Below are 22,874 nucleotides of genomic sequence, written 5' to 3'. Positions count from 1 at the left end.
AGGCTGAGCCCAGAAATAAAGTTTTTTAAACATCGTTACCCTCCGGAGATGTCTTTTGCTGTATCTTTTAGACAACCAACGAGGACATTTTGTGTTCATAAGTCGTCTCCCGTCTTGATGACTTGACGACACTGGAATATCTCCTTTATAACTAGAGAAAGCTCTCGGTGACATTTTGAGTGTATGTCACCAAGAACTTTGCCGAGAAATCATGACGGGGATTGTTACCATTGTCATCGGCATTTGTACCCCCCCCCCCCCCCCTATTTTTTTTTAAGTTGTAGAAGGCTAAGTGTGTCACGATATGATGAATCTTGTAGTAGTTTGTTCATATCACCACATGCGCTCTCTCTCTCTCTCTCTCTCTCTCTCTCTCTCTCTCTCTCTCATCGCCTCTCTCTCCTCTCTCTCTCTCCCTCTCTCTCTATCTCTCCTCCTCCCCCTCTCTCTCTCTCTCTCTCTCTCTCTCTCTCTCTCTCTCTCAAAATTGCTGTTATTAAACACAGGGGTATCGGAATGATAGCGAGACCTCGCTACCTGATTGCCTTCTAGACCTTGGAGAGGAAGTTACGTCTGGTTATGGAAGGTCGTTCGTTCATCACGGACCGAAGGTGGGGGAGGGGGAACTGAAATTGCTGCTTCCCCGTCCTTGGCAATCCTGTGATTCCTATCTGTAGATTTGTCGGAGCGCTTGGCGATTTTCTTTTATTATTGCTTTACTGCCGATGGACATCTAGAATCAAAGCGCAGTGATTTGTTTGTTTGTTTGTATTGTGTTTTTACGTTGCATGGAACCAGTGGTTATTCAGCAACGACCAACGGCATTACGTGACTTCCGAACAACGTCGAGAGTGAACTCCTATCACCAGAAATACACAACTCTCACCCCCTCAATGAAATGGTCGAGAATCGAACTCGCGGCCACTGAGGTGGCAGGCCAAAGTCCATACCGATCACGCCACAGAGGGGCTAGCACAGTGGTTGTTAAGTTCATCTGTATTTCTTCTTTAGGACTTCTCTACACCAGCACTTCTATCTTATCGTCTCTCTCTCTCTCTCTCTCTCTCTCTCTCTCTCTCTCTCTCTCTCTCTCTCTCTCTCTCTGATTTTATTGACAAAAGTACCTGCACTCATCACAAGAACTATAGATTTTATTTTACTTTGGGCCGCTTATAGCTAAAAGCATATCTTGGTTTTGTCTGTTGAGATATTCAAAACTCTAATGCAGGAACAGTTCCACCTTAATCTTCGATTTCCGCTTCTTTGTGCTTATGTACGGAATTTTTTTGTCCTTGAATGTAACTTAGAGAGAGAGAGAGAGAGAGAGAGAGAGAGAGAGAGAGAGAGAGAGAGAGAGAGAGAGAGAGAGAGAGAGAGAGAGCGTTTTTCATATCAAGCGGAAAGCTGTTTTAATTGTGTTTACTCGCTATGTATACTTAATAGTATCTGGAGTTGGAAATTATTCCAACAACCTTTGTCTGTCTTATGTATGTAAGAGTGTGCGCGTTGGCAGGATGCCTCAAGAACCAATGGAGGGATTTTAGAGAAACTTGGCAGCCATATTCAATAGGTGACTACCTTGAGTTATTCAGCTTTGGGGAGAAATAACTCATACTTGACAACTGGTTGTCATACAAAACCACCTCGTCCATTATGAAGGATGGAGGACTTTGGTGTTTAAGTACTTCAAAGGCAGCCGAATATTGACAAGTCATATATAACTGAAGGATAGTGAAGGTTGTTACAGTTAAGGTTTTTATATTTATGAGTAACTTATACATGAGCAGCATTCAGGGAATGTATATGGATCCTGGGTATATAATAAATATTTTGGAGTGCACAATGTGACCGGAAGATCTGTGCCCAAAGTTAAGCTTCGTACTTATGCTAGGGACGTTACGGAGGTGGTGGAGATATGCTGGCCACCTAGTGCTTTTACTCTAAAACGAATCTCCGTATTTTCAATTTTAGTGAAGACAAAGTATTTAGTAGTTGTCGGCCAGTCAAGTATCAAGTGTTAGGGATTTTATTTTGATAGCTTCAAGTTTTCTGTGAGATATGCTGATTTGCGGGTTTTCCTTCGTCCTTTTAAGTGTGTTTTATTTTTCTTTATTATTTTCTTTTTTCGTATATGGGCAAGAAGAAAGATGACAGAACAGTAGGAATTTGAATTGCGATTCCAATTTGTGTATCATTTCAGACACCTGTTTATTTTCATGGAATTCCTCTTGGTTGTAATGTTAAACTACCCTCACAAATTTACTGAATTATGTGTGTGTTTTTGAATACGTAACTCCGCCTCCCATACATCGAGAATCAAATGTATTTGAAGCGAGGTTTAAATGTATGATGATAAACATGCATTCTCGTTCAGTAATTTGTTCTGGAAAAAAACGCGCTTTGATAGCAGCGAATGTTTTTTTTTTTTTTCCTTTGTTGACAAGGTGGTATTGATTGGCTTGTGACAACTTCATTGATGAATGTGGAAACATTTAGTAAGTAATTTCTGGTGAATTGATGTCTTGGTTAGTATGAAACTAGATCAGATACGAAATGCAGATCTGGAGACAACAGCGGCAATTGTGCATTCTTTAGGTCACCTCTCCTATGGCAATGTTAATTCTCTTACTTATTAACTTGATGTTCTTGTTAGGAATTTATCCACATTCTTAGTCCCTCTTATTACATAATTGTAAGTTTGTCAATCCAAAGTTAATTTCACGCCATTTTTATTTTCTTCTTATTCAGCTGACAGCGAGGTGAGAGGGGAGGCCAGAGGACCCAGGTCGGAGAGGTCGAGCGTGAGCCACAACGACGATGTGTCGTCGACGAGCAGCGAGAAGTACGAGAGGGACGTGGCCATCCTCAACTCCTGCTTCGACGACATCGAGAGGTTCATCGCCAGACTCCAGCACACCGCTGCCGCCACGCGAGAGCTGGAAAGGCGCCGCAGGTAACGTTTCCCCCTCTGGTTTGTTCACTCCACGGCCCACTAAGTGGAGTCCTGACTCCTGATTCGCTCCTGCCGACGATTCATGGGATTCTATTTTTCTTTTTTTAAGAACCACTCCAATTTTTGCCTTTAATTGTTTGCACGATACGTATTTATCAGGCTTAGATTGCGAAAGTTTAGTCCTCTCTCTCTATTTCTCTGTAGGAATAGAAATAGGACATCTAAAATAGACTACTTGAGGAACAAATATAAAATAATGTAACACACTTGCTTTTTTGAGATGGCAGAAGGTTGTTTGCATTGCATTTGCATCATAGTGTGGTAAGTGAGCACCAGCTAAATAGGGAGAATAGGAAGCTCTTGATTCCAATATCAAAACTTGGGCTATTTGAGGAAATGAACCTCGATTTTTGTTGTTGATAAGGAGGGGAGCTGAAACTAAAAGTTGAAGAAAAAAATCTTTGAAAATGAAGAATAATTTAACAGCAACAAATAAAAGTGCATGGAACAAAACTTAGTCTTTATTTTTGAAGTCGAGTAGTAGTTCAGAAAAGAAACATTTAGTGGGAGAAGTAGTGTTTGTATGTAGTTTGAAAATGGACACGTAAGAAGTAGTAGGTGGTGCATTAGTTTTGAAGAGATTCCAACTTGATTACATTTTCTGATTTGTTCCAGGTCTCGTAAGTCCAAGAAGAAAGACATCGGTGATGGTCTTCTGTCCATGCGTGCCAAGCCTCCACCAGAGAGGGAGTTTGTTGATATCTTCCAGAAGTTCAAACTGTCTTTTAACTTATTGGTAAGATGATTATTTATTTTAACCACGGGTGTTTGTGAGTGCATACTGCAAACATTTTTCCAGTCACATTAAAGTAGCATGAAGATGTCATTAAAGTTTAATTAAAACTGAATAATTAGAGTATGTATGTTAATCTTGTTTTTACTTTATCCATTTCCTTCAGGCTAAGTTAAAAGCTCATATTCATGACCCCAATGCCCCAGAGTTGGTCCATTTCTTGTTCACTCCATTGGCTCTCATTGTGGATGCCTCCAGGGACTCCAATTATGGACCAAATCTACCCAGTAAGGTAAGTTCAAGTAATCATTGTTTCAGTAGTAATTGTAACGCTAATACTAGTACGTAGTGGCTGTGGATATTGCACAGTTGGTGTTTTCATTTGATGTGATAGTTTGGAATGATTGAATATTAGATGTTTCTTTAGCTGAATAAGTGATATCCAGTGTCTTTTGGTCACTTGCCTTTCAAAATTCTAAACAGCCATTTTGTTGCTGAAAGCGAGTTCCATGTGATAGCTGTGATTTTACAATTATGCTTAATAAGTGCATGCAAATAAGTGTTTGCTTGCTTCATATTTTTGGAGCATAAGGATTGTGACTGGGGGCAATGCAAAGATGATGAGGTAGGTGATTTTACTGTTGTTGATCAGTTTTTTGTGGTCGAAGTCGAAGTCGTCAGTTTCAGTCAACTCCCAGGCTAGTGCCTCTTGGGCGGACATCACTTGTGGTGGTAACCACTGGTAGACATTCTCACTATTCGCTCCCTGACAGGGAAGTGAACTCTAGCCATGAGATTACAAGACCAGAATGTTGCCAACTGTACTAGCCAATGGTTTGGCTTTTCATTTCAGTCTTTGGCTACTTCCTTATTTCATGGTAGATAACTTTTCTCCTTTCTACCCTTTTTCTTTTTCCGTGCTTTTGCTGAAGATATGAGCCTCCATATTTCTTACCTCCTCATTTTTGTTATTCAGTTAATCAAATTCAGCCTCATATTTGTCTTATCTCCGACCATAGAATGTATTATTTGAAGGCTTCTCCCTTCTTTTTTATATTTTCTATTCTTCCAATTGCCTTAAAGATACAAAGGCAAGTTACTTTGTATCAGGTTTTATGTTTGTTGATAATTAAGATATATTACTGTTTGCTATACAGGGGACTTTACGAACTCTTCTATTTTTGTCTTTAGGTTTTGTCTCCAATGCTCAGCTTGGATGCAATTGACCTTCTGACGAACTGCTTAACCTCTCGGGAAACAGAGCTGTGGCAGAGCCTCGGTGACACATGGTGCATTCCACGAAATATGTGGAAGTATAATGTCCCTCCATACCAACCAGGTAAGGCAAGAAGGTCAGATGGCAAACATGGCTTAAATGTCACACATCATTGATTTTCTAATGCTGCATATTTAATAACTTTGTCATCTTAGTTGAAGTTTCTTTCATAAGCATTTGTTTTTTTGGTGACTTTCGTAATTTGATATGGTGTTATGTTTCTTTACGAGTGAAGTTGATTTATTTTTGTATTTGTATAGAGTTTAGTTTGTGTTAAATAGCAAAATATTTTATTTACCTAGAGTTACAGTAAATTGTACTTAACATCGTTTTTGTATGGATAAGCATAAGACTGTAGAAATCGTCAGGTTTCCATGTTTAAAGAATTAGTAGTTGTGCTTCAAAATTTGCTTTTGATTTATTTGTAATTAACTAAGAACTGTGTTGTCAGTGTTTTCCAGTGGTTGGGCTCCTGAACTTATTGAAGACAACAGAGAACGATCAAACATATTGGCATCTGAGGTTGCTTCTGAAGCCAAGAGGACAAGGGCTGAGGAAATCAGAAATGCCCAGAGAGAGGTAAACTGTACTAAATTAAAGTATTTTCTAGATTTCTGTTTGAAAAATATAATCCTATATTGTTGTACAAATTAAATTGATTCATAAATAATGTTTTTATTATATGTATTCCAAGGATTCAGATGAATTGGAAAAGGATATCAGCTTTAAAGTAAGTTTTTGTATGCTGTCTATTTTGTGAAGTACTTTGACAGCATGTCAATTGTTTCCAATTTTAGATTAAAAGTTACTGTAGATTTGCATCACCATCCTTTTTTTGTGGTTTGGTTGGTTTTGTATGTTAAACATAGCATTTCTATGTTTTATAAAGCCTTTTGTTATTTTTCTCCTGCCATTACATTTTTCCCACCAAGATTATAGTTTACTAAATTGGCTTACTTAAAAATACGTAGCTGATAGAATTATGTTTCGTAATTGATTTTCTTCCTATGCCTCAAACACCTATCAAATACTCTAGTGGAAGTAGAACTTTGAAAAAAATACAGTTAGTACAATAGTATTTTAAATGTTATTTTGATAAGGTATGTCATTAACACTTCATTTCCCTAATAATTTACAACTTCAATAGTGTATTGAATATCCTTTCAGTATTTTTGTTAGTGATGTGGGTGATTACGTATACCACTTGGATAACTAGTAGTACTGTGTGATAATTTGATGCATTGTAATTAGTGTATCTTTTGTAGCTGATTAGTAAACCAGAGAAAAAGTTATTTTACTGTCAACAAGAAACTGAAAGTAGTAATTTTCAGGTTTGTGGTTAACTATGCGCAAATGAATACCAAGAAATATTTTTGTCGTGAATTGTAAAAAATTGTTTCATGTTAACTTGAATAGTAGTAGTTCACACATCATCAGAAATTTGTTTTGTCTCTCCAGGCTGAGATTAGGCAAGGACGTCATCGAGGGGATGAATATGGAAGTGATTATTACGACTCTGACAGAAGGGAAGCCTCACCAACACCTGGCCGATATTATCCTGATAGGTATGTTATTTGTCAACTTCTTATGAAAGTATGAGTAATTTGATTTCTGGGTTCGACCTGTCTCTGCCGGTGAAAAGTTCCTGTAGCTCACTTTTCTGTAGTAGCAGCGAGAGCGGGGAAGGAGGAGTAATCGTTGCAACGGCTCTGGCCTTTGCAATGGCTCTTACCGTGAGAGGGATTTTGGAAAGGAATCTTCTAATTGGCAGAAAACCTGTGAATAGTGGCTTCCACTCGCCTTGTACTTTATAACCGACACCCTCTGGGTGCTCGAGCGAGGGTAGTAACCTCAGCATACCATGCTAGCTATTTCTCTGGTATATTTAGAATCTATTTATACTTAGAAAAGTGAGCTACAGGAACTTTTCACCGGGCGACACAGGTCTTCCCTCAGAAAAGGGATTTTGACGTAAGGAAAAATCTATTTCTGGGCGATTGGCTCGTGTCGCCAGCGAAATATCCTTTAATCTATTATTTCTAGGGTAAATGTACTAACACATACCAGAGAATAAATAAATAAAGAAAAAGGTCAGTACAACTGACTCGCTCACCCTCCAAGAGGGTGTCGGTATGAACACTATGGCGAGTGAGACCACTACCACGAGCCGAATGCCAATAGAAATCTCCCACTACAAAATCCCCACAAGAGGAGAGCCGACCCACAGAGTGGGCAGCAACTACTACTACTCCATCCCATGCTGCCGACTGCTGCGCCTCTGGTGGCCATCCTGAAGTTAGCAGACAATCTTGGGCGATGGGATGGGTAGGGCGGGATTTCGCTGGCGACACGAGCCAATCGCCCAGAAATAGATTTTTCCTTACGTCAAAATCCCTTTTCTGGGCTCGGCTCGTGTCGCTGCGCGAAATCGTACCAGAGAAATAGCACAAGATTGTAAAGAAAATTCAACAAAACAAAAAAATAGGTCTCAAATAAAAGGTAAAATAAAATAAAGAATATATTGCTAATAAAGATCATATACACAATGATACAAATTAGAATATGCTTAAATTAAACTTAATTCTAATATTTTCCTTAACTTAAGGATAATATATATACAGGGGTAATATGGTATATCTGTACCAAAATAGTATCTGTGTAAAGATATGTATCAGAAATCCAGAGCAATTAACATAATAAGTTGAACAAAACAAACTCAACAATAATAACATATAAAGGAATGTATATAACTTAATATACAAAACCCGTAACCATTACAAATAAGATGTATCCCCTAGCATAAAAATAAGGGGATGACATCCAAGAGATCAATATTCACAATCAATTGTGAGTGCCCCTAGCAAAAAAATAAGGGACACCCACCACATCATCATAAAAGCAGCTAAGACACAAGGTAACCGTAGATGAACAAGGCAGGGATAGACGAACTGTTGGGTGAGGCAGGTAGAAAGGAGGACTGGATCTTCTACTAAAGATTAGGTAGAGTCGGGGGAAACTATGTTACCCGCTGCTACTGCTGAAAATTTCAGAGCTTCCAAGGACTTCAAGTAATGACGTTTGAACACTGTCGGCGATTTCCATCCAGTATACTTTTTCAACTCATCGAAGTTCATATGTTGGAAATAGTTAATTGAGGTGGCTACTGCCCTGACATTATGTGCTTTTGGAAAAGAGTCAGGATTGGCTTGTTTAATGAAGTACAGGATTTGTTGCCTGATGCCTTTAATAGATAAAGTACCACCTTTTTCTCTCTTAAAGAGAGGACCCGATGAGGATGAGGAGGTCCTAGACAGAAAGGCTCGTAAGGTTGAAACTGGGCAAAGAGATACATCTTGTGGAAGGGGTAGTACCTTCCATGGTTCCCACCTCATCAAAGGATCTTCATTTTTAGCTATAAAACTACGTTCCGGAGAAAGTAGAACTTCCCCTGTGGGAAGGAACTGAATATGATCCGGGTCTCTGGATAAAGCCGACAGTTCTGAAATTCTAGCTCCTGAGGCCAAGCTTAATAAAAATAGAGTTTTTCTTAAGAGCATAATAAACGAGCATGTGTCATTATCAGTTTCTGAAGCCAGCTTTAGAACATCGTTTAAGAACCATGATACCGACGTAGGCCTTACAGAAGGTCTAAGTCTAGCACACGCCTTGGGAATAGACGAGAAGTAGGAATCTGTCAAGTCTATGTTGAAACCAAATTGAAAAATCTTTTTCAAGGCTGACTTGTTTGTCGTAATCGTGCTAGCTGCTAAGCCTTTTTCAAATAAGGATCTGAAAAAGGATATAGCCGAATTGATTGTCATGATCCTAATATCTGATTCTCTCAGGAAGGTTGCTAACTTTTTGACAGCAGCATCATACTGTCTCAAAGTTGAATCTCTTTTATCGGATTCCAAGAAGAGAATATTTTGAGGGTCAATATTCGCATCCCTTTTCGCTGCAAACTTCATGAAATCCATAAAGTTAGGGTTTTGAGAATCCCTGAGGAAGCGAACACAGGTCTTCGTTTGTACTGACTGGGAGAGCCTGGGACTGGGAATCCGAAGAGGGCGAAGACCCAGTTCCAGAATAAGAGGGTACCAATTGCTCTTCGGCCAGTCTGGGGCTACTAGAGCCACTTGACCCTTGAATGTCCTGAGTTTGTTCAATACCTTCATGAGAAGATTCACTGGAGGAAAGACATAAATCTTCTCCCAGTTGTTCCAGTCTAGAGCCAGGGCGTCCGTGGCATAGGCCAGAGGGTCCAGGTTGGGGGCCACATAACATGGGAGTTTGTGGTTCGCTTGAGATGCGAAGAGATCCACTTGTAGGCCTGGAACTCTCTGAAGAATCCATTGGAACGAACTGTTGTCCAGTGACCATTCCGACTCTAGAGGTACTGATCGGGATAGAGCATCTGCTATGACGTTTCTCACTCCAGCTATGTGGGTGGAGGAGAGATGCCAACTGAACTTGTCCGCCAGGGAGAAGATGGCTACCATGACATGATTTAGGTGACGTGATTTGGAGCCTCCTCTGTTTATACAATGTACTACCACTGCGCTGTCCAAGACTAGCTTTATGTGGGAGTACTTTGGCGGCCGTAACCTTTTCAGAGTCAAGAACACTGCCATTGCTTCCAGAACGTTTATATGGAACTGACGGAACTGAGGTGACCAGGTTCCTTGAACTTTCTTGAACTGGGAATATCCTCCCCAACCGCTTAATGAAGCGTCTGTGTGGATGGTAATTCCTGGTGGAGGAAACTGAAGGGGCACTGATACCGATAAGTTCTTGACTTTCGCCCCACGGCCGGAGTCGATTCCGTAGAATCAGAGGGACTGAGGATAATTTGTCCCTGGACCTGACATTTGCTCGTGAGCGCCAGATTCTGGTTAGGTCTTTCAGTTTGGCTTTCATCAGGATGTTTGTCACTGATGCAAACTGGAGTGAACCCAGGATCCTTTCCTGAGTTCTTCTTGACGCCAGTTTGTGACTCAGAAATTGCTTGACTGACTTCGCTATTTCTTTCCTCTTGGCTGATGGAATCGACAGAGTATGGGAGGATAGATTCCATTGAATGCCTAGCCACTGAAAGTTTGACTCTGGAGTGAGTCTTGACTTGGTCCTGTTTATCTTGAAGCCTAGATATTCCAGGAACTGAATCACTTTCAGTGTTGCTTTGTTGCATTCCTCGACTGTTGAAGCCCAGATCAACCAATCGTCGAGATACGCTACTACCATAACCCCTTGCGATCTTAGTTGTTGAACTACTACTTCCGCCAGCTTCGTGAACACCCTGGGTGCTACGTTGAGCCCGAAAGGAACTACCTTGAAGGAGAATGTCTGGTCTCCTATCTTGAAGCCCAGATACGGACGGAAGTGTCTTGCAATAGGGATATGATAGTAAGCGTCTGTAAGATCGATAGAGGTGGTGACGGCCCCACGGGGAAGTAAGGTCCGCACCTGCGAGATCGTGAGCATCTTGAACTTGTCGCAGCGAATGGCTAAGTTTAAGCGGGACAAGTCTAAGATTACCCTTCTTTTTTGTGAGCCTTTCTTTGGCACGCTGAACAAGCGACCTTGAAATTTTAACCTGTTGACTCTCGCTATAGCTCCTTTCTGAAGGAGATCCTCCGCATACTCCGTCAATTCCTTGGAAGGAAGTTGGCGGAAAGGTCTGGATGGGGGTGGGCTCGCTAACCAGCTCCAACCCAGGCCTTTTGACACAATGCTCTGAGCCCACTTGCTGAAGTTCCACCGGTGGCGAAAGTGAAACAGCCTCCCTCCTACCTGAAATTCCTCATTGGTTTTGGTAGCCTCCTCGGCCTCCCCTGAAATGTTTGCCTCTATTAAAGGGACCTCCCGATCCTCTCCCACGAAAGGATCGCTTACCTCTGCCTCCCTTACCCGAGCGGTCATACTTCTGGGAAGCTTGACCCTCGAAGACCTGATTGTAGGCTGGAGAGAGAGCGTAAGAGGTGGAGGGTTGAGGCTGAGGGGAGATAACATAAATCGGCTGCGATTGAGCCTTTGAGGTAGAGGGTTGGGCTGTTTGCACCAAGGGAACAGCCGGAACCTGCTGAGAAAAGCGTGGCTGCTTCTTCTGGTAGGGCTGGAAACGTCTGGGTTTCCTTTGAGCCTTACCCTTACCGGCTTGATCCTGTCGTCTTTTGGCCGTAAGACCCCAACGGTCTTTAAGGCTTTGGTTCAATCTCGTAGCCTCGGCTTGAACCTCCTTCACCATTGCTTCTGGGAAGAGGTCAGCTCCCCAGATGCTTGACGTAAGCAACTTATTCGGCTCGTGCCGAATTGTTGCTTCTTGTAGGACATGCTTCCTACAATTCGTCCTAGCAGTGGCGAACTCAAACATATCCGACTGCACCGTTTGAGTCAAAGATTTGGTAAGAAGCTTAAAGAGTGGCTCCGATCCATAGGCAATGGTAGCCACCTCGGTCATAGCCATGGAATTAATGGATCTGGCTAACCGCGATTTGGAATCGAATTCCGCCTGAATAAGGCTATCGGGAAGCCTAGGTAGCTTCTCACCAAACTGCTCCATAGCACAGTCTGGTTTGAGTTTGCCAGCTGAGAAGGTGTTGGGCAAATCTTCCCACAATTCACCGGCTGAAGGAAGTAAAGGAGACGTAGGATCTGCTTCCTTCAGCTGAGGCATGGAATCCCCCTTCTGGGCTGCTGGAATGGTGGTTGTCGCGATCTTTGTCAAGAAAGGGAGCGGGGTACTCTCTTCCATCGTAAAGATCGTAAACGGACTCTTAAAAGGTTGGATTTTCGTGTTGGAACAATCCATGTCCTCTAGACACCTGAGCCATTCTCTCTGAGCCTGGTCTCGTGAATAGAGGACTGTCTCCTTTGGTACCTTATCGTCCCGAGTCATGGCTGAGGCGGTGAGCCTGGCGTAGCCGATGAACGGAGGCTGAAGGTCTTCCGGGTAGAACTCGAAGTCTTCAATCCTCCGAGTTCCACATTCCGGGATAGAGATAAGCCCGTCCTGGAAGGGGGCGTATGACGCTACTCTCCAAGGGTTGTTCATTGAGAACGGAGGTAGAGAGTCATACGGGGGTAATTGGGCTCCACCTGTGCTGAAAGATGGAGAGAGGCTAGTGGAGCTTGGCTAAGTCCGGCTATAATGTTGTCCTGAGAGGTGATCGTATCAGACAACCGGGAGATCATTTGTTCCATGCTGTTCTTCAGAGAACCAACCAGATCGCCCACTTGTTGCAACAGACCAGCGTTGGAGTCCAAAGCCGGAGCTGCTGCGGAGGTGGAAGGGTGGCTCTGAACCGGAACCAAAGGAAGCGGAACTGACGACTCCGCTGGAGTATGAGATCTCTCCCTGGAGGATTTACTCCTAGAGGACTTAGAGCCGGACCCAGAAGCTTTAGATCTCTCTGCTCCGGGATTCCTAGCCGGAGACTTACGAGAGGAAGATGACGCCGACGCCGACTTTTTAGACGACGACGACGTCTTCGTCAAGGTTTTCACTGCTTGACCTTTGACCTTGGGTCTAACGGAAGCGTCAGGAGAAGTATAAAGTTCATTACCCGTAAAGCCTTGGAAGGATGGAGAGGTTGCAGGGGTAGAAGATCCAGTAGCACCCAAGGGTATCCCTTGGGTGTCCAACGTACTTACCTCGACCAACAGGTCGTCTACACCTACCATAGGTTCAACATTAATATCAAGCGTCGCGACTTCCGAGGAGATGTCCTGGCCTTGGTCCGTCAACGAGGCAGCCAGCTGTTGCTGGATGAAAGCGATAGTCGGGGCCGCCTCTGCTGGGTCGACGTAGCCTGTAGCCTTGCCTCCGGGGAAGATTAGTACCGCCAACTTCTTCTCAAGAATGTAGGGCATACCCTTGGCGGCGTTCTTCCCAAAACCGCCGACCCAGGCCCGCAGGGTTGCCAGTGCGGTATCCCTCACAGCCGGAGCCTGGAAGAGAGGGTATTGATTAGATTTTAAGATTAAACTTAAAACTAAAACCAATTTAAAAGCTTAACTTAAAATTATAGGGGCTACAAAACCCCATGAATTTTATCTTAAGTTAGGGATTAATGTAAAAACTTAAGCACTATAACAAATGAAGACCAGTTAACGGAGTTGGAATACTTACCCCGTCTAAGAGCTGGCTCACCAGATCATAACAGATGGTACACGTCTCGTGGTACCAGACCTGGATGTCCCCGTGCGGAGTCGCGCATGGAGCATGGGACCGGCAAACTTCATGTCCACATGGGTCTTGAAGTGTGGCGGCGCATCCCGGATGCTCACAGTTGGTGGTCTGTAAGTGAAAAGACACATGAGTATCTTAAAGACTCTCACTTACAGGCTAAAGGACAGAGGAACTCCGTTGCATGCCGGAGCTCGGAAAAAATTTGGGCATAACCCCTCCCTTACCGCCTGAATAGGCTATAACCCCGGAGAGATCCGGTGAAACAGGTAAGGGAGGGGGGATGGTTTAAGGTAGCTTAAGATAAACTTAATAGTTTAACGAAATAGATCTTAAACCTATAAAACTCGAACGTACCGGACTAAGTCCAGTGCGTGGCGGAGTGTCGTAACTCAGCGAGACGGAGTGGTTAGAGGGACCAACTGTCTGCCCCGGTCCACCCTGCGGGGTGGACTAGCACCTTTCCGCTGGATGCCAGGTCTCCGGTAGTAAAGGAGCCCTAGTAAGGTGGGAAAGAGTGAGAGGACATACAGACTCGGGCTGGCAACGGAGCGACGGAGTAGCAACGGAGGGGGGAAAGGCCAGTCCCCCCCCACCTTACCATCCGGCCGGACCGAGAAGCCGGAGAGGTCGAGTCCAGTCTGGGTCTGTTCCGTCCCTCTACTCCCTCCGCCTGGGGGGAGAGAGGAAGGCGGGCTCGGGTATGCGGAGCGAGCATGGGCAGACCGACCCACCCCCCCCGACTCTATGGAAGAGCGGGAGGGGGGGAAGGTGACTGGACAGGCGTCTGGCTGCCCCGTGATCACGTAGTGACCATGGGGCGGTAAGTACAAAACAATGGACAACATAGCCTAGAAAATAACCAGCTGATCAGAGAGATGCTATCGGGAAGCAACCAAACTGAAGAGCGGTAGCATAAAGGCCCATGGGCCAACACCTAGGCTAAACAAAGCCAGACGCCTAACTAACCTAAACAAATAACATAAAAATAATTCAAATGAATAATATGAAAGAAAGAAAACAAAATAGGTAGTAGGAGAAAAAATCCAGGAGTGTACGATTAACCCGAAGGAAAGTCTACCACTCAAAGCTAGCCGAGGCCGATACTAAGAGCCGTGGCTAGGGTCTGGATGGAAGGAGCCTACATAAGGTAAACGACATGCATGCATGACAAAACCGTGTAGACCGTACCCTAAACAAAGCGGATGATTAAAATAGAGCGTACTTAAGTAAGGGGATGTTCTGGGTATGGGAGACCAAGAACGAACCCACCACGAGGCAGAACATGCTGCCATGCTTCCGACCTAGAGTTCGTATTTATACCTAAAAAACGGCAAATACGGGCTCAGGGCCGGAAAAAACCAAATAGCAATAAACACTGAGTACTTAACTTAGCTGCTGCGATGGCTGCACGCTCCATGATAAAGAAATCCAAAGAAAAGGGCACAAAAAACACAGAGTAAAAAAGGGCACGTGTGTATCGTGTGCGCTAACTGAAAAGGATGGCCACCAGAGGCGCAGCAGTCGGCAGCATGGGATGGAGTAGTAGTAGTTGCTGCCCACTCTGTGGGTCGGCTCTCCTCTTGTGGGGATTTTGTAGTGGGAGATTTCTATTGGCATTCGGCTCGTGGTAGTGGTCTCACTCGCCATAGTGTTCATACCGACACCCTCTTGGAGGGTGAGCGAGTCAGTTGTACTGACCTTTTTCTTTATTTATTTATTCTCTGGTATGTGTTAGTACATTTACCCTAGAAATAATAGATTAAAGGATATTTCGCGCAGCGACACGAGCTGAGCCCAGAAATAGATTTTTCCTTCGTCAAAATCCCTTTTTAGATATGTCATGGAGGTCAAACATGCTTAGCACAGTATGTAGTAATAGGAAATGAACATGATCATGTTCTAGCATTCTGGTGCCATATGCATTTAAATATATACATGTGGAAATACTGAAAACTTTGAAACTGTAAAGTAAAATTTGATGTTGGTAGCTTGATGTCAGTCTTCATCTGAAAATTCTGAAGAGATTGTGCTAGCGTTTATGAAATATGAAAGAAACTTTTAAAATAATCTCTCATAAGGATAGAGATTTAAGGATTTTTTGAAGTTTAGAAAAGTTTTGCAATTGTTAGTCGTCATTTTTCATCATGCATATTTAAACTTTAATCCGCCTGTGTTTGGAAGATAGTTTCATACAAAGTAAGGCATTATCAGTTTTTTGTGATAGTTAAATTTGAGTTAGTTTTAACAAACTTATTATATTAGAGGAAATCTCAGACTCCTCAACCTTCTGTTGAATGGTGAAGATCAGCAGTAGTCATAATTAAAGTGCATGTGCATTTGAATTATCATGTCCCCTGTAGTTTGTTGTCTCACATTTTGTGCAGATGCTTCGTTCCTCCTCACATACTTCCATGACCACACTGGGTCTTTGTGGCTGAAGTTTCAGCACTTGCTGGATTTCATTTTGCTTCTGCTCACAGGGAGATGTTGACTGCAAGTTGAAGCATCTCTAATCTTGTAACCCCTTGGTTTATTAGATATGTACCTATACCTATGGTTATGTTGTCTCTTATAATGTCCACTGTCTTACCTTTCACCTAAGAAGAAAAGGCTCGCACACTACCTTCAATTTCAGATAGTCTCTACAGCTTGAAGATTTAGAAGATAGGTTCACCATCCATGGGTAGATCCATCTGAATACTATAGGGGAAATCAGGTGGAGTAACTTTTAGGTTCCTAGAGTCATACCACTACTGAGATGATCTCAGACAGCACTAAAGAAGGAAACTAGAGTGGTATCAGGTTGAGTTACAATTCAGTAGATCCTGAACTGGCTGAAATGGATTAACTACTCCAAAGAGATATTGCCAGAATTTCGGGGTAGAGTCTGGTCTTCAGAGAAACTTCTTCATTAACATTACTGTTCTCTGTTCTATTTTCCACCGAGGCAAAAACCTTCTTGGTCAGTTTCAAAGAAGTTAACTTGGAGACACAATCATTAACAATGTGAGGGGTGCTACTGAATGTCTGTTGGTGATGATGCCGTCAACAGTTACTTGTAGAGCCTGGAGTTTTGCTGCTTTAGGTGATTTTGGCTTTGAGTGTAGCTGGGAGTTGGCATTTGTGATCTTTCCATTATTGCATTGGTTTAGCAGTGAAAGAAATCCAATTTAAATTTTGTAAAGAAAAATTTTTTCCTACATAACAATTACTTATCAGAGCGCCTGCTTTCTGACTCCCAGTGATCTGTTGCTGCTGGTTCAGACTACAAAATAAGTTAGACAACTACCCACAGGGAACATGAGGACTAACATGCATATGTGGTGAGCTACTGATAACTATGTATTGATTATCTCTTATACAGGACACCTATACATAGCATAGGAATTTGTTTGATAACTATTACTCATGAAAAGACTAACTCCTTTGTAATGAGTTTGTGGGCAAATTTCAGAGATAGGTGCAAGGTCATGGGCTTTTTTGGCCTATTGGAATATGAATGCAGGATAACAATAACAATAACAATAATAATGATATTTTTATATTTCGGAAGGAGACACTCTCGTAGGCATGTTTTGTTAAAAATGACTGCTGCTTCAGCACTATTAATCTTGTAAAGAGTCTTCTCTATGTTTCTGATGACGGCTTTCTCGTTGTTGCTTAGACTGGCGAGCAACACACCAAAGGGCATGGTAAAATTCGGTTGAGTCATTTGATTTATTATTGCTTATACATTTCTCTCTCTCTCTCTCTCTCTCTCTCTCTCTCTCTCTCTCTCTCTCTCTCTCTCTCTCTCTCTCCAACGCGACTATTCCTCCTGATCCACAGGACATTATCAAGCGATAACTGCTGAGTGGACTGAATTCCAGTGGAGATTCCTTCGCCTTATATCGTGATGTTGCGGGCCATTGAGTACGGTCAGAGCACCTCTCTGGCAGGTCGGGTTTTCATTGGTTCCTGGGAAGGTGACTCATATGGCGGGCGTTTGCGAGTCTTGCAGACCTTCTCGGGTGGGGTGTATCACCGGGAGCCTCTTGATTGGCTTCTACCCGAGTGACATCACCCCTGGTATTATTCTCATGTCCGGTGTTTGTTTCATGTGCGCTGGTACTTTTGTTGGGGGGAAGGGTTGTGGTCCTCCTCACACACGTCTGTATCAGGGACGCTTCTTGGGGTGGCTTTTGTTCGAGGATAAGCAGCGCTTCTAGGAGATGCAGACGCAGTGGGTCAGGTGCTCTCCCGATGATCTTAATATTCCTGACAATGTCGTCTCTCGTGATGTTTCTCTGGTGTACACCAGAGGAGTCCTAGTAGCGGTACAAGGATACCTAATACCCGTATCCAAGAAAAAAAAAATACCAAAAGATAGCTTGTTAGATCCCCTTGAAGTTACCAGCCTTGGTTCCCTTGTTATCCAGTAATAAGATAAAATAAAATAGAATAAAATATTTTTGATAAGATATTTAAACCTATGAATGACAAACAAATTATCAGAAGTATTGAAGAGACATTATAGTATAAGATTAATTTGTTGAAAGCTGCCATTATTTTCAACAAAACCTGTATCAAAGAAGGTCTGCTCCCTGCAAACAATAATATTGATGATAATACTAATAATAAATGAGTAGAAGCCAACTGGTAGTCTTTGGCTTTTTGTATTAATTTCTGAACTTTAGTGTTGTTTTCATGTAGGTGGAGATGTAGTCTCTTTACTCTTTTAGTGAGCATCTTAGTGAATTTTATGTGGCTGTGTTTTGTTTTATTGTGCTCTGATTTCATGTTTGTATTTTGCTCATAGGCCACGATCTATGACACCACCATCAGAGTATCCTCAGGCAGGACGTAGTGACATTTCCCAGGATTCTATGGATCAGCCCACATTTGAGAAGCACCAGAGGCAGTGGCTGTCTGAGCTCAAGTCACGTGGAGCCAAGATAGTGCAGGTCACTTATCCACGCACAGCCAACAATGACAAGGAACTGACTGTGGTTCGTGGAGAATACCTTGAGGTTAGTTTAATATCTATCTTTCTCATGTTGTTAGCTTCAAATAAATATACATCCTGTAAGCTTGGGCATAGCCATTGGAAGGTCAACTTGGGTCATTGCTTCCCATAATTGTCAGTAAATTATTTAATTATTTTTTAAATTGTCATGAAGTTGTTAAGCTTGTATGGGGAAGAGATAAGACCGTGAACATTTGAATTAATGTTATTTTCACTTTGTGAGAAGTTGCCCTCATAGAATTTCAGGCTCATTCCTAGTACGTGAAGTAGTTACTCAGTCTCCTGCAAATTACTTTGGTGGGAAGAATCATTCATGTAAATTTTCTTTAAAATTACTAATGGCTCAGTAAAGGTTTGGCTAACAGGAGATAAATCTAGTTTCATCAGAGGAATTTATTGCACAATCTGATCATCGACCTATGTCCAATGTCTTTTTCTCTTTAAATGTACACAACCATGCTTTTTGCTTAGATATAGAGAAATTCACCTGAAAATAATAAATAAGAGGGAAACTAATAAAGATGAGAAAATTATGATAAAAACATTACTTAACAATTTGAACAAAATTTCTTAACTAATCAGAATGGCTTTATGTTTACTTAATAAAGTAGCAAATGGGCCTTCTCTTTTGACTTTCAATTATCCATTGAACAACCTAAGCCTATTAAGTTTTATACTTCAATTAATGGAAGCTTTACACATTATAATTTTGTTTGATCATGGAGACATTTTTGCAAAGCACACTTCTATTTCAGTCACAGGTAATCAAATAATTGAATCATCTTAAGTATAGCCTTCCAGTTGTTGTGGGAACTGCCACTTCTTTGAATAATGAAGAAAGTTTAAGTGTGTACACATTTATACAAGAATTTTTGCATATTCTTTATAGCATCAATAAAGAACACACATTAGATCATAATTATAAGACATAAAGGTCCATATTAGGTGTTATGTATTGATGGTTTCTCAGTTGCTAAAAGATGTATTCTCTTCACCAAAAAATAAAATAAATCACTTTACCAAGTAATAAAATAAATAAGAAGTTTTCTTTATTAAACAATGGTATTATTTTCTCATGAGAGCTGTGTGCAATAAAGTCATGAGTCATTGTTATTTGAAATAAGCCACCTCAGATATTTAAATTGATCATGATGTTCAGTGGAGTGTGGTATGTAATTCTCACATCTTTATCCTTCAGGTAATGGATGATAGTCGAAAGTGGTGGAAGGCCATGAATGCAAGAGGGCAGATGGCTCATGTCCCACATACTATTGTCACTCCTTACTCGGATCAAGTATGTTTGTATGGTGTGGTTATAGCATTATCTGTTAAATAAATATGATCACTGTTAACTTGTACGTAATGGCTTAAGATTAGGTATGTTTGAGTACTTTGAACAATATTTTAGCATTTCAGATTATGGTACCAAGTATACTGCCAAACAATTCTTCTCTAAAGAAAAGTTCATCTACGATGGATTGATTTGACATTTGTGGAAATTATGCAAGCAGAGAAATAGTATAGTGCAATGATAGGAAAAACACTGGTAGAATGGAAAGAATAAATTGATTTATTTTTGTTATATTTAGCAATTAAACTTTCATAACATAGACAATGAAAGTTATATGCAATATGTGAACAATTATTAAAATGTAATGGGTAAATTAACAATGATATTACAGTAGCTATTTTATCATTAAAGTTTGTTGGTATATGGTATTTAACTTAATATGCAGGTAATTAGGAGTTGGATGATCTTTGTATCCTGCTAATTGGGGGAATTGTTTTTCATTGATTATTTTAAAGTTGAAAATGATTAATGATGCATTAGAATAGCTCTTTATGCAAGGTTGTAGTTATTAAAGTACTATATGTCTTCCTAGGAATGATATATAGACATTGAGTGTTTTAGTTGACACAGAATTGTTGAGTGTAAAGTTAAAAATAAAATTACCTGAAAATTGCATTAAAACATAGTGTACTTTGCTACAAGTTTTAAATATTGTAAATAAGGAGTAAAAATACATGTACTATGCACTGCTCAGTATTTTTAGGTAAGTTTTGATAGTTTTCAGTAACTGGTGTCTTGCTTAGCTTACTTATCAAGGGTGAGAGTAATTTTGATGATGACACCAGAAACCTTGAATAAAATATTTTTCAGGTTTACAGTTGAACAATTTTTTTTAAGGATATTGCTTTATTCTGAGTTGTACAGTGCAGATTTAATCATAATTTTTTTTTCATTATATGTTGAAATAAGTTTGTTTTATATTTGCTTTTCCAGGATGGCTCTGATCCTCGTCGGGGTGCTCCCCCTCCAGTTTGGAAAGACCGACAAGGCAAGAAAGGTGAATTTAGATATTTCTAGTTCCTACCTCCTCTTGCTTTTTCTTCCCTTCTTCCCATTACCCTATCTGATAAACTGCTGGTTCATAAAACTCCCTTGTCAACAACTCCAAGGACTGAATTTTTCTAAAAGAAACTCAGGTGCTGTATGTTATTGAGAAGTTCTAAAGCTAGGGATTTGGCAAGGAGAAAGAACTGTGAAGATTTAGTGTTCATTGTATATATAGAACTTGAGATAGCTTATTAATTTTAAGATAGTACATGTAAGTACTTTAATAGGAATATTATTTTAGTGTGAAGTGCAAAGAGGGACTTGAACCAGCAGTTCAGGGCTTTGTAATTGGGATTATGGAGAAAGCCTGTTGATTTTTGTGGGATTTGTTGTAGTTTCCCTTTTTGTGTGTTTTTGTAACTCTCGCACTGTGCACTTTGTGATTACACAATGCTTCAGTATGTAATCCATGCAGTAATTATATACAGTAATTGCAGTACAGCATACTGTTTATAGAACAGTGTGTAAAAACTAAATTGTTATATTTTGTGCATTTGTTATGTTTTTTTATTTCATTTTATCATCAAAGTTAGGACAGTGAATGAGTAGTCATTATGGTTTTTCATCCAAAATTAAGTATTAACTTTTACAATATGATGTTCATAGATTTATGTTAAGTTTGGTATTGATTATTAATATAATTTTTCCATATATAAAGAATATTTGTTTCATTGTTGTAGGAGTTTGGATGAAGCTTCTGTTTTGTAGCCTGTTGCCTGTTGAAGTCATATTGCAATTGTATTTGTATCTCTTCTGTATGTCTGAGTAATTTTTGTTTTTGTGTGATAAGAAAGTAGAACTGTATATGTTAGTCAGAGTTGAGCAACACGAAAGATCATTATCTAGTGTTGCACCCTTACAGAATGCCGTCCATTAGTGAGTAAGTTTATATTCCATATCATTTTCTAACAAGTTTACCATTGATCATCATATCTTAATCATTATACGAGACTTACAGAATATACTTTCGAACTCATAATACTAACATAGCTCTTTTACACTAACTATGTACAGTTTTATTAGGTTTAAGTGCAAGACTGACTAAAGAAACCTAAATATGATACATGACCAGACAACTGGAGACATTCTTTTGGTCCCAGAAGCTGTTTGTTTGTAAATTGTATCGTATACTAAAATCCCACTTTCTGGTCTTTTATATATTACTGCTTATTCATGAAAGGCCAAATTTTAAAATTACTCTGGATCTTTAGCCTTTAGAGTCCCACTTTGAATATTTTTTTATTTGAGTATACTGAAGGACCAAATTCTTATATATTAGATGGGGATTCAACGAATTAATCTCTCTGGCACAAGATTCTTTTACTTTGTGCAAGAATGGGTCAGAAGGTTATAACTTTCAGTTTTATTTATCAAAGTGAATAATCTTTAAATACTTATTGAATGTCCCTTTAGTGATAAAGGAATATGTATGATAGAATAGCTTTAGAGTTATTTCATGTCTCACAATACCTTAATTTGCTCACTCTACAGCTAAGTTTCATGAAGTTCTTGAAGTAGGAGACATTTGAACATAGTTGATTGCTGATTCCATTGGTAATGATAATTATCAGCTTTGACTGTTGAATGCACTAAATTACAGAACATTAATGTAGATTGTAGATGACTAGAAACATCAATTTTCTGACAGCATGCAACTGCTAATGCTTCAGATGGTTACATCTTCCTGATGATGAAAGTTGGTTTAGGTGTGATATATGTTTCACATTTACTTGAAAAAAATATGAGATGGATGATTAATTTAAAAATAGAACACTGAAAGTTAATTGTAGTTTTTTCATCTTCCCTTTCTCATACTTATGAAGATGGCTCGTAGGTTTTGAAGCAGTTTGCACTATTTTGTAAATAAAAAATATAATTTTTAAATCTGACAGTCATCTTATGCCATATTGCAGGACTTGACATTGACTTACTTGAGACAAATGCCTTCCTTGCATCTGTGTTTCATTTCTTAGCTTATTTTTGTCTCAGGAGCATGTTTTAATATTTGGGTGTTGTAAAGAAATCTAGTTTTCTCTGATGGTTTGAAAATGCACCTTAACCCTGAGAGGGGTATCATTGGCGGTCTTGGCTGAACAGTTATACTGTGACAGCATCTTGAACTACATGCATGACAGATTGTGGTAATAAGGTATGTTGCTGTACGGTTGTGAAGTTGGGATCATAGTTGCCTAACATTCTTTTGATGATATTCTCACTTTAACCACTTGCTCTTTCTGTTTTGTAGACATTTTAACACAGCA

General features: G+C 40.5%; 1 protein-coding gene across 18 annotated transcripts in view; it reads left to right on the top strand.

The window, feature by feature from the left end:
• Window positions 1-22,874, top strand: part of LOC135212661 (epidermal growth factor receptor kinase substrate 8-like protein 1) — a 273,346-nt gene that overhangs the window by 181,854 nt on the left and 68,618 nt on the right. For 17 of the 18 annotated variants that reach the window (XM_064246307.1, XM_064246306.1, XM_064246303.1 and 14 more), the window contains 10 exons: window positions 2,749-2,953; window positions 3,629-3,749; window positions 3,913-4,038; window positions 4,938-5,085; window positions 5,474-5,601; window positions 5,717-5,752; window positions 6,481-6,587; window positions 18,009-18,219; window positions 19,414-19,509; window positions 20,500-20,563. In XM_064246307.1, the coding sequence (XP_064102377.1) occupies window positions 2,749-2,953; window positions 3,629-3,749; window positions 3,913-4,038; window positions 4,938-5,085; window positions 5,474-5,601; window positions 5,717-5,752; window positions 6,481-6,587; window positions 18,009-18,219; window positions 19,414-19,509; window positions 20,500-20,563 (1,242 nt within the window). The remainder of the gene's footprint in view (window positions 1-2,748; window positions 2,954-3,628; window positions 3,750-3,912; window positions 4,039-4,937; window positions 5,086-5,473; window positions 5,602-5,716; window positions 5,753-6,480; window positions 6,588-18,008; window positions 18,220-19,413; window positions 19,510-20,499; window positions 20,564-22,874) is intronic. The other variant, XM_064246294.1, reaches the window with a different exon arrangement.

This window comes from Macrobrachium nipponense, chromosome 41, assembly GCF_015104395.2.
Source record: "Macrobrachium nipponense isolate FS-2020 chromosome 41, ASM1510439v2, whole genome shotgun sequence".
In the NCBI taxonomy this organism is placed as follows: domain Eukaryota; kingdom Metazoa; phylum Arthropoda; class Malacostraca; order Decapoda; family Palaemonidae; genus Macrobrachium; species Macrobrachium nipponense.
This window is presented reverse-complemented; position numbering and strand designations above follow the sequence as displayed.